This window comes from Ciconia boyciana, chromosome 3 (assembly GCF_034638445.1).
Source record: "Ciconia boyciana chromosome 3, ASM3463844v1, whole genome shotgun sequence".
Lineage (NCBI taxonomy): Eukaryota > Metazoa > Chordata > Aves > Ciconiiformes > Ciconiidae > Ciconia > Ciconia boyciana.
Window position 1 is genome coordinate 93,171,105 of NC_132936.1, and position 12,727 is coordinate 93,183,831.

Below are 12,727 nucleotides of genomic sequence, written 5' to 3' on the forward strand. Positions count from 1 at the left end.
CCATATGTTTATTTTTTAAACAATTTACAAATAAAAATGTTATATTTATCCAAGCAAACACATTTAATATTTTAGTCTTTAACAAGCTATACAAATGAGAACCATCACACTAGAGCTTTTGATAGCTCAAGGACCATTCAGGGTAGGCATGCATGTGTCTGTTTCACATGAAGCGAGTCCAATTCCTGACACCAGGGTTCTGATCTTCTGCTTCTTCAGAGCTGGTCAGCTGCTAAATGATTTAACACAAATAGTTACTGGATCACAATACAATGAAAGAAAGCCCATTTCAAATCATGTAAGTGACCTCAATATGTCTGGTCCAGGTGTCAGGCCACAGAGCCTTACCGATTAGTCTTCTTCTCCAAAAGCCAGTCGGACAGATTTTCTCCCCTTGCTTAGTGATGTGGCATCCATACATGTGCTTATACAATACAATGAAACAGCTTAAGTACAGATGTAATACAACAGTAATTACAAATCACAGAGACATAAACAAACAAAAAAATCAACTCTAATCACATTCTTGCATTTCAAACAATGAAAGTAAACAAAACCATGCATTACAGTTTAAAGAAATTTTTCAGTTTTAGCTCTTCTGCAAGTCTCCATTTCCTCAAGTTCTAAATTGCTGTTCTTGAGCTCGTCCCAGCGGCTGGGCTACTCACGGTGCTACTGACACAAACAGGCTGAGCTGGAAATCATCCAAGAATGGTCAAAGAATAAAAGCCCCCAAAATAAACAACAAAGACGCACGCATTATAAACGAGAGATTCCATTTTAATAGCAGAGTGTAGAAAAGAAACTGGCAAAAAAATTCACATGAAAAAACATTTTACACAATTAATTATGTACAGAATAAGGTATGTGTCTGGTTTCCGATGATGTAAGTTTCACTTTAGTCAAGTCCTACCACAGGATGCAAAATACACCCAAAACCCTCAACTGGAACAAAAAACCAAACAAAAAACATATACATAATCCCAGCTCTGGCTCCTCAAATATTGGGACTGGCTGGGTTCACTTCAACCCACTGGGCTTTCTGCTAAGCTTTCAGCAATTCCTGAATTTGTTGCAGCTTCCAAACTACTGCCAGCAGTTTCTGTTTGCTCAGTCTTCTTGCTCTGGATGGTGCATACTCCCTTGCCTCCTGAGCCACCCTCCTTTCCGTGTGTTTCTTTGAGCCCAGGAAGGAAAGGTTCCACGCACCCAGAAGCCTGACTTTCTGTGCTGCCTCCGTCACAACTCAGTGACGGCATTTCAGCAGCACCACCTTTGCTCTCCTCCACTTGCAGAAGGATCTCAGACATGGGAGAAATCCCCTGCATTTCTAGAACTGGCATGACCACTTCTGTAGTATCGCTATTTGAGGACTGCAATCCAAGCTGCGGCATAGCTGTTTGAGAAAGCCGTGTGCAAAATTTATCTTCCCGACTACCAGAAGTCAACGTAGCAAAGTCAGTAATCTCTGTTTTTTCCACTGTTTTATCAATGCCCAGCTTTCTAAGTTTACTGGACTCTAGCCTAATGGATGCAATAGTTTCTAGTTTTGAGACTTCTTCCGTATTCTCATTTAAAAGTCCCGCTGTAAGGATGCTGAAGCATTCATGTTTTACCTTAGTATCTCCCAATCTGAAATCAGTGCTTTTGAACTCAAGCTCTGCTTTCTGGGAGGGAGTCTCATTGTGTTTCACATCTTCTGATGTCAAAGAAATTTTCTTGTTATCCACACAAACGTTTGCAGAGAGACTTTCAGATTGCTCAGTGTTCAATCCTGAGTGAGTGGTATTCAGATGAAAGTCATTGGCTGCTGAGGTTCTTACAACCTCATGCTTTGTTTCTGGGGAGCAGACAGCTTCTTCTGAAAGATGCTCCCTATGGAAATCTGCTGATAAAGCAACTACTGTCTCTTGGACAAGATCAGAGCGAGTCCTAGAAAAGCCTCCAGTCCCTACTTCTTTTGCATCTCTCTTGACAAAAACATTATCTAATGTTGCATCAGATCCAGTGTGTCCTAATGATTTTTTTTCAACTTCAACTACTAATTCTACACTGGATCTGAGTTCAACAATGTTAGCAGAGCAGGCATTGACTAACCATGCAACTTCCTGCCTTTGGGTTTGGCTACCTAATACTGCATGGCCCAAAGGTTCAGGTGGAACTTTTTCTTGAGCTTCTAATACACTACTTTTAGTTTCTGTGTTGGCGAGACATGTGTCTGACCGTACCTCTGTCAATTCTGAAGCACTGACCTCATTAGAACCAGTTTTTATTTCTACATTTGGAGTATTTGATAGATCCCAACCACTTTCAGAACAAGAACGGGTTGTGATGACCTGTTCTTCTCCATTACTAGTTCTGGAAGTGTCCCGTTCACCGGGACTCCTTGTCAATTTTGAAATCTCATTTTGGGTTTCTGAAATTTGGGAAGCTTTGCCAAGGACTCCTGGCTGAGATACTTCCAAAGCTACACTTTTCAGTTTTATATCTTTTAAGGGAGCATCAATAGAATTTTGCTCTGGCATTACTGCTATTAAAGCTTTTTCTTTTGAAGTGTTTTGAGAATCACAGAGCAAGTCTGGACTATTAGTTTCTGAGTGAGTTCTACAGTTATCACTTAACTCTTCCTCTACCAAATGAGAATTTCCCAAATTTTGAATTTCATTCTGTGTTTCAGGTAACAAAGTCTTTGGGTCTAAGCTAAGCTCAGGCTTTACCACTTTTACTTCCCAGTCTTTAACCTCTGCATCTTTCTCCAAAGTACCAGGAACCGCAGTTTTATTTGCATCTTCCTGTCCAACTTTCTCTTGGACCTCTGTTTTCTGTAGATCACAGAATTCCTGACTGCCTACCTGCTCTCTGCCTCCTATATCCACAAGTCCAATTTCTGCAGGCACCTGGATACCAGAAGCAGTTTTTGTTTCTGGCAATTCTGTGACCGTTTCTGATAGCTGAGGCTGAAGTGGTTTCTCTTTCATTTCAGCCTGAGTCTCACCAAGAACCCAACTCCCCGTTACTTGATTATTACACTGTGAGGAATCTTCTTTCAATTTAGTCCGAACATCTGATGAACGAGGAGTCTGAAATTTTTGACCTACGTCTTTCTGAATACCATTTTCAATGTCAGGGCTCATCTCAGTATGAAGTAGTAAAGTCCCCCGGATATCAGTTTTCTCCAGTTCTGAGCTTCTCTCAGCTGAGTGGACTTGGCTAACTTCAGTAGCCGCATTCTGAGAATCCTCTTTCAAGGAGGATGAGCTATTATTTGTTTTAGGGTTTGCAGATAAGTCTGCAGGTTTTGTTAGGTTAGAGTTTTCTCCATTTGGAAGTGCAGAACTTGCAAGCTTGCTGTCAGCTGAACCCTTTCCACCACTACTGTAGAAAATATCATAGAGATCTTTAGCATTGGCTGTGGCCAAGCAAGAGTTTCGTTTCTCTACCTTTTTTGCCTGTTCACTGAAAGCAGTTGAAGGTGGTGGTGGTGGAGGGGGTCTCACAGGCATTGCCAGCATTGTCTGTTCACTTTCAGACACACCTGGAGCTACTTCATCTGCAGGGATCACAGCTGCCTGCTGGACTGCTGGTGGAGGAGGGGGTGGAGGTGGTATATCAGAAGTCTGAGAAGACTCGCTTTTCTCTGCTGCTTTCAAATCCTCCTCTGCCCCTTTTAAAATTACTTCTTCTCCTCCAAAAGCTTTTGAGATGATATCCGGAGGCAGCAGCAGATCTGCACTGGTTTCTTTTACCACAGGCAGTGGTTTGGTGGTAGCTCCAGAGGATTTTATGGATAAAAAGGTGTTCAAAGGTGCTGGTTTGCTAACTGTTGCAGTAGTAGACTTCCTGAAAATCATAGTGGGGACTGGTAGATTGGGCAAAATTTTTGCTGGTGTTGATGTGGAAACAACTGGTGTCCATGGGCTAGTGTGTGGAATAACAGTTTTCCCAGACAGCTTGATTTCAATGGGCTTGACATGGGGTTTCCCAGACTGACATTTGTTCTCTTCTTTGCTTCCTTCTGTACTCTCCTCCTTTGGAATAGCTCCTCCTGGGGTTTTATCCTCTCTCTCAGTCTTTTTCCAGCTGAATTTCCCAAAGGAAGTCTGGCTTGGTGATTCCTTTTTAGATTCCTCTTTCTTTTCTTCTTTTTTCTCCTCCTTCTTCTCTTCCTTCTTCAGCTTAAGCTTGATACCCATTTTTCGCCCAGAAGAATCTATTTTGCTTTGAGTTTCAGTAGTCCCTTCTCCAAGCTCCGGGATGCTCTTTGCTTCCTCTTTCTTTATTATTTTTGGTTTCTTCTCATCCTTCTCTTCTTTCTGTTTCTCAACTAGTTTCCGTTTCAGCTCGCTCTGCCGCCTGCGCTCTGTCTCCAAAACTACAGCCAATCCAGCTTGACGGTCTAGATTTCTCCTCTCTTCATAGAGTGGGTTTTCATCTATGTATTTCTGTGGAAATAAATGGCACAATTTTAGCCATTTTTTTTCCCTGAAAAATAAATAAATAAATTCAGCTCTGTAATAGTTTTGACTTGTTCTGTAAGTGCCATCTCAACACTAAGAGAGCAGAGAACTTCTTCCTACCAAGAAACTGAGATGCTACAAACTCCACATTCTGTAATTTAATGTGAATTGAGTGGTGGCTTGCAGCAGTGCTGGCACTTTACAGAAGAGTTTGAAAATCAACACTGGGACTTAAACACCGTTTCAACCTCATGCAGATGGAAAGATTAGTCTCTATGTAGTGGGAAGTTCTGCTTGTTTAGTTCAGTAGAATGTAGTGAAGATAACCAAATACATATACTCCGAGGAGTCAAATGTCATTCTTCAGGATAAGAAGACAGAACAAGTAGAAGCTAACACAAAGAATGACTCACTCCTGGTACACCAGTTACCAACCTTGTATTTCTCATTGTGGGGATGACTTTTCACATGCTGCTCTGCTGAGATTTGATCTCCAAAAAATTCATGACAGAGCTGGCAATAATATCCAGTGATGGGAATCAGAAACTCAGAGCCTGAAAAGGCCGAAGAAAACGATCAGAAAAACAAAACTTAATAAATGCCAAGCTCTTAACAAAGCCAGATAAACATATCAAAGAACAACAGCAAAACCTCCAGCAATGTTCCTTTTGGAACAGTTAATGCTGCTCTCCTTACGCTTACAGTGTGGGAAACACTACAACCAGGAGCAAACACGTAAAGTGAAGAAGTTTGATTACTATGATTCAAAAAATTATTTTAGTGCTCTCCATCGTATTAAAGCTATCCCCTATTCAAGTAGGTTAACATTTCCTACAGTCTTAAATCTATTTTCCATCTTTGTGGTATAGTCTGCTCAAATACTAAATGCCTGGTTTATAAAAAGAACACAAGCATTTGCACTGAAGTTCAGCAAAATTGCATCCTTGTGCCTACAGAACCAGCTGCAGTTATCTAACACACTGCAGATCCTCCTTTAGCGGGCACTACTAGAAGTACGTTACAGATTAATAAACTGAGATTGATCACTGTAAGGCCTATTTAGACATTCAGATTTTAAATCTTGTATTAATTTTCAAATCACTTACAGCCCCTTCCATACGACTTTCTCAGAGTCTCTGTATCCACACTCTACCAAGTACTCATCAGTGATTTTTCAGGGACACCTCTACTAAAAATGTATTGAACAGAAGAGTCTGTTGCAAGACTGTATGGAGTACTGCACAAGATGTGCCCAAACACAGTAAGCTCTTATGGTCATGTTCTGAATTCTAATATGTTAGAAAAATACTTCAGAACTACACTGGAGAAAGAAAAAGTCACCTGGTATTCAAAATAAAAACCTAAACTCTAAAAAGAAGAGAAGGAACCATGCTATATTTCCCTACACTCTTGCTTCAGGACATTTTCCACAAGAACAACCAGGAAATTAAATCATTTGCCTTCTACTTAATAATACAGTATCTATATGCACTCCTATAAAAAGGTAAAGTTTTGAAATTCCTTTCTCTGAGCAACTGGAACCTGCTGGAGGGCAAAGGGAGATGACACCCAAGTTAAAAAAAATCAACGTACCTTTGGCAGGAACAGTTATCTTATCGATGCGTTTTATGGAGTCTTGTTTGGTCTCACTCTGGGTCTTCGAAGCCCAAGGTCTGTTGTAAGGATCCAGGGTCTATTTGCACAGTGACAGAGGTATACAGGCTCATATATTACACTAGCAAGGCAAGTACACTTGTCTTTTTCCTTTTTAACATCCTTTCAGAACACTGAACATTAAAATCAACGTGCAAATATTTACAGGAATTATGTTTTCCTCTCTTCCCCCTCCCATTTTGCAATTTATAATGAGAAAATAACCTGTGAAAAGGGTAAAATGTAAATGATAGCAAAGGACAGGTAAACATATGAAACACAAATATCAAACACTAGTTCCCGAGCGAACTGAACACAGGCCCCATTTACACTAGTCGGAACACACCAATAGCTGTACAAACTGCTCAAGTCCAACACTAGGGAAAAAGAATTTGGTAAGCAACTTCTTGGGTTCATTATTACTTCAGGTTCTCTTGTAAAATGTAGTTCTGTGATGTATGTTTTAGTGTTAATATTTACAGCAATATGAAATGCACTTAGTGAAGGAAGCCTGCAACATACCTGTCTGTGTTTCTTATTATGCATGTGTGTGAAAAAGTCAAACATGGTCCCGCAGATGGTATTGCAGTCTTTGCACCAGTGGTTCCCTGCATCATAATATTCATAAATATTGGCCAACTGGAAAGGATGTTTGGAGGACTGTGAAGAGGATTCTGCTGGCTTCGGGCTTCTGCCTCTGGATTTTTCATTAGTAGTTTTTGATTCCTAAATTGAACAAAAGGAAACACTTCTCTAAGACAAGGCAGGACAGACATAATGCTCTAGAACTCAGAACTTGCCTCCAGCAGAAGCCACACACACACCAAAAAAAAAAATATATCACCTGCTTTTCAGCGCCCAGGCTAATTCCACTGTTTCAGAGAGCTGGCATTGCCGACTAAAACGCTGCGTGGCCACAGTGAAGAGCTTCCAATAAGGCTCCCAGATGTAATGGCTGGATGGTTGTAGGTAATCAAGGAACCAAATGAACAAATTCCCTACGGCATGCACCCTTCCCACTTTATGGGTTTCACATAAAGATCTGAATGCTTCCAATTTACCATACTAGCCAAACAGTGCCCAGAAGACCTAAAATGGTTCCCCTAGAAGCATTCAGAAGTTACTGTAAAAGTAGCTTGGATGACAGCAGAATGAAAAAGCAAGTAATAATCAGTTGACTACAAGTATTTAACTCAACCAGCTTTATCAGATTATTTGAGAGTTCCTGAATTCTCCAGAAGACTCAGTGCTTAGCAATAATAGAAAGATGGTGTTTTGTTAATTACCTAAGTACATGAGGTGAAGCATCTTGTGATTTAAGCATGTGATATTTGCACTTACATTGATCTGTACAAAAAGACGCCATACAGTGATACACAAACATTTCAGGACCCTAGCCAAAATTAATACTAAACTAACACTGCAGAGCAGCAAAACAAATAATCCCTGAAACAGATCATGAATGAGCCCTGCTAATTTAGATTATGATAGTACTAGATGTATTTTGAGTTTTGAGTTACATTTTCAATGGCTGAAATCCCATTATGTTATCATTTCTAAACTGCATGGCAGTCTGGAAAGAATAGCATGTTAACTCAGCAGACCCGAGTTGGATGCATGATTTCCAAGTTATTCGCTATCAGTGTTGAACAAATTTACTTAAGCAGATTAAAAATTGTTAAATAACATCTGCCTTACTTGAAATCCCTTTTGATAAACAGGGATAGATTCTCTCCTATTAACACCACCCCACACCTCATACATTGTAAATCAAACAATGAAGAGACACCCAGGCCACTAGGCACACCACAGATATCCATATCCCAATACAATCTAGTTCTTGGTAGCAGAGTAGGAAGTGACCCAGTGAATATTTGCGTATATTCTGTCTGCAAGAACATAGCAAAGCTGACATTCTCTTAAACAAAGAGAAGATCAACTTATGATCTGCAGGAAGTGCATGGAAGGATGTTCATGATGTCTGAGAAGTGTCATTGTTTATGTTATTTACAGACATACACCCACCCAATATATCCTATAAAAATACTATCTCAATCAGAACTTCAAAAAGACAACGCTTCTCACATAGATAGGTGACAGCCAACTCTTAACCCCAGCTCAAAGATGCCTTTATAATTTGCTGCTATTTAGAGCCCAGAAGGGACGATCTGTCTGTTTAGTACAAGGCTATCTTCACCTCTGCACTGACTATGTAACTACAGCATGCAGACACAGGTTCAGCAGCAAGGGACCACAAATAAGAGAAAGCCATATGTTTTTGGCCTTAGGTTGGCAGAGTCAACCGATCTCAGTGTCAAAAGGCCTGCACCATCTTTCTTTTCATGAAAGAAAGTTAACAATCAGAATTACAAGGTGAATCTTAGAGACTAAAGGCAGTGTCCTATCTGCCTACAGATATCCGAAAGTATTAAATGTTCCTGGCCAGAACTCAGAATTTTCCCATGTTAAAATAAGGAACTATGAAAAGGAGATCAAGTCATTATGGGTTTGGACAATACAAACAATGAAAGTTAAAATAATGAAAAATATATTCACACATGCCATATCTCAAGAAAAGAAAGCAATGTAACTTAATGCAATGTAGGATTTAACAGACATTGTTGCCTGCTTTAGTTTTACAATGTGGTGACTGAAGCAAATGATTTGTAAAAGTAAGTGCATACTAAACTTCAGTGACGTTTCAAGAAACAACAAAAACAAAACACAAAAGCAAACCTTAAAATGAAAGACATCTAATGAGTTCTCTGAACCAGACCAGGATGAAGCATAAGGAAAAGTTTACGGGATACACAGATTTGAGTGACCTTGTAGGAAATACCTCTTACCCTACTAACATTTTCCTCTCTGCAAAAAATATATAGTAAGGTCTACACAAAAGCCATCTACCATCTCCCATCAGCTATTTCTGTTAGGTATTTGAATAAACATCTGAAAAGCAGGATAATTAACTTCTGAATACATGCACAACCTTTCAGATGTTACTATCATACACTACTTCCAAAGTAAAAACTATCTTCTGGAATGCGATAAGCCTGTTTTGGTATATCCAGCACTCAGTAGTATAGACCATGCCAGAGAGACCATACTGATGCATACTGACATTTCTTAAGAGAGAACACATAGCATGTACATAATAATCACGTTAAGCTGACAATCATATGTAAGTCTTGTGATTTGTTAATATCATCACCCAGTGAGACCAACATGCTCCAAACTTGCAGAGAGCTTTGCTGCTACAAACATTCCTCCTTGACAGGCCATGCCAGAAATGTCGCAGAGAAAAAAAAGTCTGTCCTCCTGGTATGGCATTGATACCAAACAGCTACAAACACTCATGATACTGTTCAATCCAACCAACACCTCAGCAAAACCAAGATTAAAACCACTGGTTTTGGTGGTACTGAACTGCACAAACCCTGAGGGAAATTATATACAAATTATACATTGACTCTCACCTGCATGCACCATCAAAACCAGCATATGAGATGTGATAACAAATGACATCAAATGATCCTTTAGTAAATGTTTGGGAGCAGCTGTCTCCCCAGTGCCCTCTTCTCTCAGTGGGAAAATCATTAGCACACAGGCCAGAAGACTTTACCTTGTTGGACGAAGATGTTTTCTCCAGACCTTTTGCATTTTCTGACTTGCTGTTCTTTTCCGAGGAATCTTTGGTTTCCACAGATGGTTTCCGGGGTTTTTCAAATATGTTAATCCCCAGGATTTGTGCTACTTTGTCAAGCTCAGACTGCTTCTTGTCAGCTGCATCAGATTCTTTATGTAGCTCTGAAATCTCCTTCATAATATTCTCTTGTAGTCTGTTCACCTCAACCAACAAGGGGTCTTTGTGTCCATCCTTCTCACGGCGTTTTTTCCTCAACATCTCTCCTGAGCCAATCAAGGAAGTAGAAGAGTTGGAAATGCAACAGGAAAATTGTCTTAAGATCTGTACAACTATTCCAGCAACAAGTAAAATACTAATATAAAATAGTACAGCTAAATCTTGACTAGGAAGTTGTAAAGATGGAACTGACTCTCAGGTACAGCATCACTAAATCTGCACAATCCACCTCTGTAAGGATTGCCTTAATATACACCCCTAACAGAGGCACCATAATCCTCGAGAATCAATTTAATAATCACTATTTCCCTGTGTGACCAAACAAACAAAAGTTAATTGTACATTCTAACCTGAAAGTATCACTTTCCACAGGTGAGGGAAATTAGTATTTACTTGAACCAAACAAAAGTTTTAAAAATAAAAAAGTTAACTCTGTCTAGAGAGGACTTTTTCTTCTCCAAATAAGATTAATGAAAAATTGAAAGGCATGATGACATGTCTTCAGTTACTATTTCTTACTTCTTCTAAAGAAGCACTAAAATGCACAAAGTGCAATTCATTTAACTTATCAAGATGCTGAAGAAGATGCAAGAGCAACTGTTTGCTTCAGTGTAACAACCACATTTTGACATAATTAATTTTAATGTAGTAATTAGGTCACTGCTTTCTCAAGAGTTTAAACTATAGACCATTATTATTTTGGTCTTCACTTCTCCTAGCAGGTACTAGGACTTGTGACACATCCCAGTGGAAAAAAAAAAAGTGTGTGTGTGTGTGTGTGTACTGTACCTTGCTGTTTACGAAGTCTGTCCAATTCAGTCTTGAGATAGTAAAGCTTCTTCTGCCGTGCTTCTCGTTCATTCTTCAGTTTTTCTCTCTCTTCTATCACCTAAACAGATTGGAAGGGGACTGGATTTTCTTCTCTTCCCAACACAAGTTAATCAGTCTTGCAAGAATGACAGCAAGACCTCAGTTTGCCAGTCACAGGACACTGCTCACTATTCTCAAAATGTTCTTGAGGATTTTAACACAACAAATACACTTCTCCCTCTGCGTCTGCAGGTAACTATATTATGTGCTCACGCTTCAACCCTATATGAATGCGATTTTTTTCTTTTGGGCAGTGTATTCCCCAAAACTTCTTTGTTTGTTGCACCACTTCCCAAGGCACTTAGGCTCAGCTGACTATCTTCTACAGGGGTGAGCAAGATCAATGCTGAATGGCTCTTCAAAACTCATGCAGTATCTCTGCAGCTAGCATGTTCCATCAGTGACAAAAGACTTCACAGCCCTTCACTTTGCCTCCTGCTTTGACTCTGGCCAATTTCAGTTGTTATTTAGGCTTCTGCTTCAATCTGATTGTAACTGTATCACCAAATATATTTTGCAGGCATAACTGTCTGAAATGAAACACCTGGATGAAGTTTGTTTCCTGCTCAATAAGGTAAACTCTGGCATGAGAAGCTCACAAATCCGCTTTTCACTGGTTTTCATTGATTCTCACAGAAGGAAGCCAGGAAATATACTAAAATAAAACCTGAAAAGTTCTTTCAATTTCCTTCCCAGCTTCATTTTTCAGGAGACAAATTCCAATTTTTCTACGTTCACATTGCTCTTAAAGCTTACTACTGACTCCTCCCTTGAACAAACAACAACTGCCCCAAGGCCTTGTCTTCCCTAGAGAATCACTACTACTATGGCAATGTAAATGTTGGCCGGATCCCTACATCCTGCCTGGAGTAAGCCCTGGAAGGAGTTCTACCAACACAGTTAGGCCACATCTTAAACGACACAAGTTTTTTGTGGTTTTGTTTGTTTTTTTTTTTAATCACCAAAACACCATTCTCTCATTCTGGGTTTTCTGCCAGCACAGGTGCATCAACTGGAGCATGCAAGTTTTCATACTCCAAGACATCCCAGCAAAAAACAGTGCACTAAGCCCAAGCCAAAGATGTCTGTAGTGCAGACAAAGCCCTAGAAGTTCTGCCAAGATGCATAGGTGAGCTACCAGGGTATGTCACGGCAGGAGAAAACCAGACACCTTCAGCCCACAGAGCCCTTCAAGTAGTGCTAAGTTTCATTAACAACAAAATTTCAACCGCGTCAGCTGAAGAAATTATTATTCCTGCAAGCAGTGAAAGCTCACTTATCTGCTGATGTAGCACTTGGTGTAAGTACTCCTCTTTAAGTCACTTCAAACAAAAAGCAGAGAGATTATCTCAGACCAAAAATTTAAAGTGACTTCTTCTGAGCCTCTCTTGGATTCAGTGGTCCATCTTTCCATGGCCTGATTTGTTCTGAGGAGCATGATATAACTGAGTAGGCAAAAAGCTTCCAGGCTCTGCCATGTGCTGCTCTTCTACTAGCAGATCTACCAACACAATGTATCATTAGTACAGCTACACTGAAAGAATGTCTCCAATGCAGATATGTGTACGTAGATGAAAAATTAGATATGAGCCTGCAATGTGCGCTTGCAGCTCAGAAAGCAAATTCTATCCTGGGCTGCACAAAAACCATGGCCAGCAGGTCGAGGGAGGTGATTCTCTGCCTCTACTCTGTTCTTGTGAGACCCCACCTGGAGTACTGCATCCAGCCCTGGGGCCCCCAGCACAAGAAAGACATGGACCTGTTGGGACCGTGAAAATGGTCAGAGGGCTGGGACACCTCTCCTATGAAGAAAGGCTGGGAGAGTTGGGGTTGCTCAGCCTGGAGAAGAGAGGGCTCTGGGGAGACCTTATTGCGGCCTTTCAAT

The 12,727-nt window shown here is 40.2% G+C and overlaps 1 protein-coding gene across 3 annotated transcripts in view; it reads right to left on the bottom strand.

Annotated features, from left to right (window-relative positions):
• ZNF318 (zinc finger protein 318) overlaps positions 1-12,727 on the bottom strand; it is a 27,997-nt gene continuing 15,270 nt past the window's right edge. Inside the window, exons 5-11 of one of the 3 annotated variants that reach the window (XR_012041622.1) lie at positions 10,762-10,861; positions 9,733-10,019; positions 6,633-6,836; positions 6,051-6,150; positions 4,893-5,011; positions 349-4,442; positions 1-229 (exon numbers count right to left, since the gene is read on the bottom strand). Coding sequence is in view for 1 of the 3 variants with exons in the window: in XM_072856623.1 (XP_072712724.1) it covers positions 1,026-4,442; positions 4,893-5,011; positions 6,051-6,150; positions 6,633-6,836; positions 9,733-10,019; positions 10,762-10,861 (4,227 nt within the window). In the remaining 2 variants the exon portion in view is untranslated. Of the gene's footprint in view, positions 4,443-4,892; positions 5,012-6,050; positions 6,151-6,632; positions 6,837-9,732; positions 10,020-10,761; positions 10,862-12,727 lie in introns of all 3 variants that reach the window. The other 2 variants (XR_012041621.1, XM_072856623.1) reach the window with 2 other exon arrangements.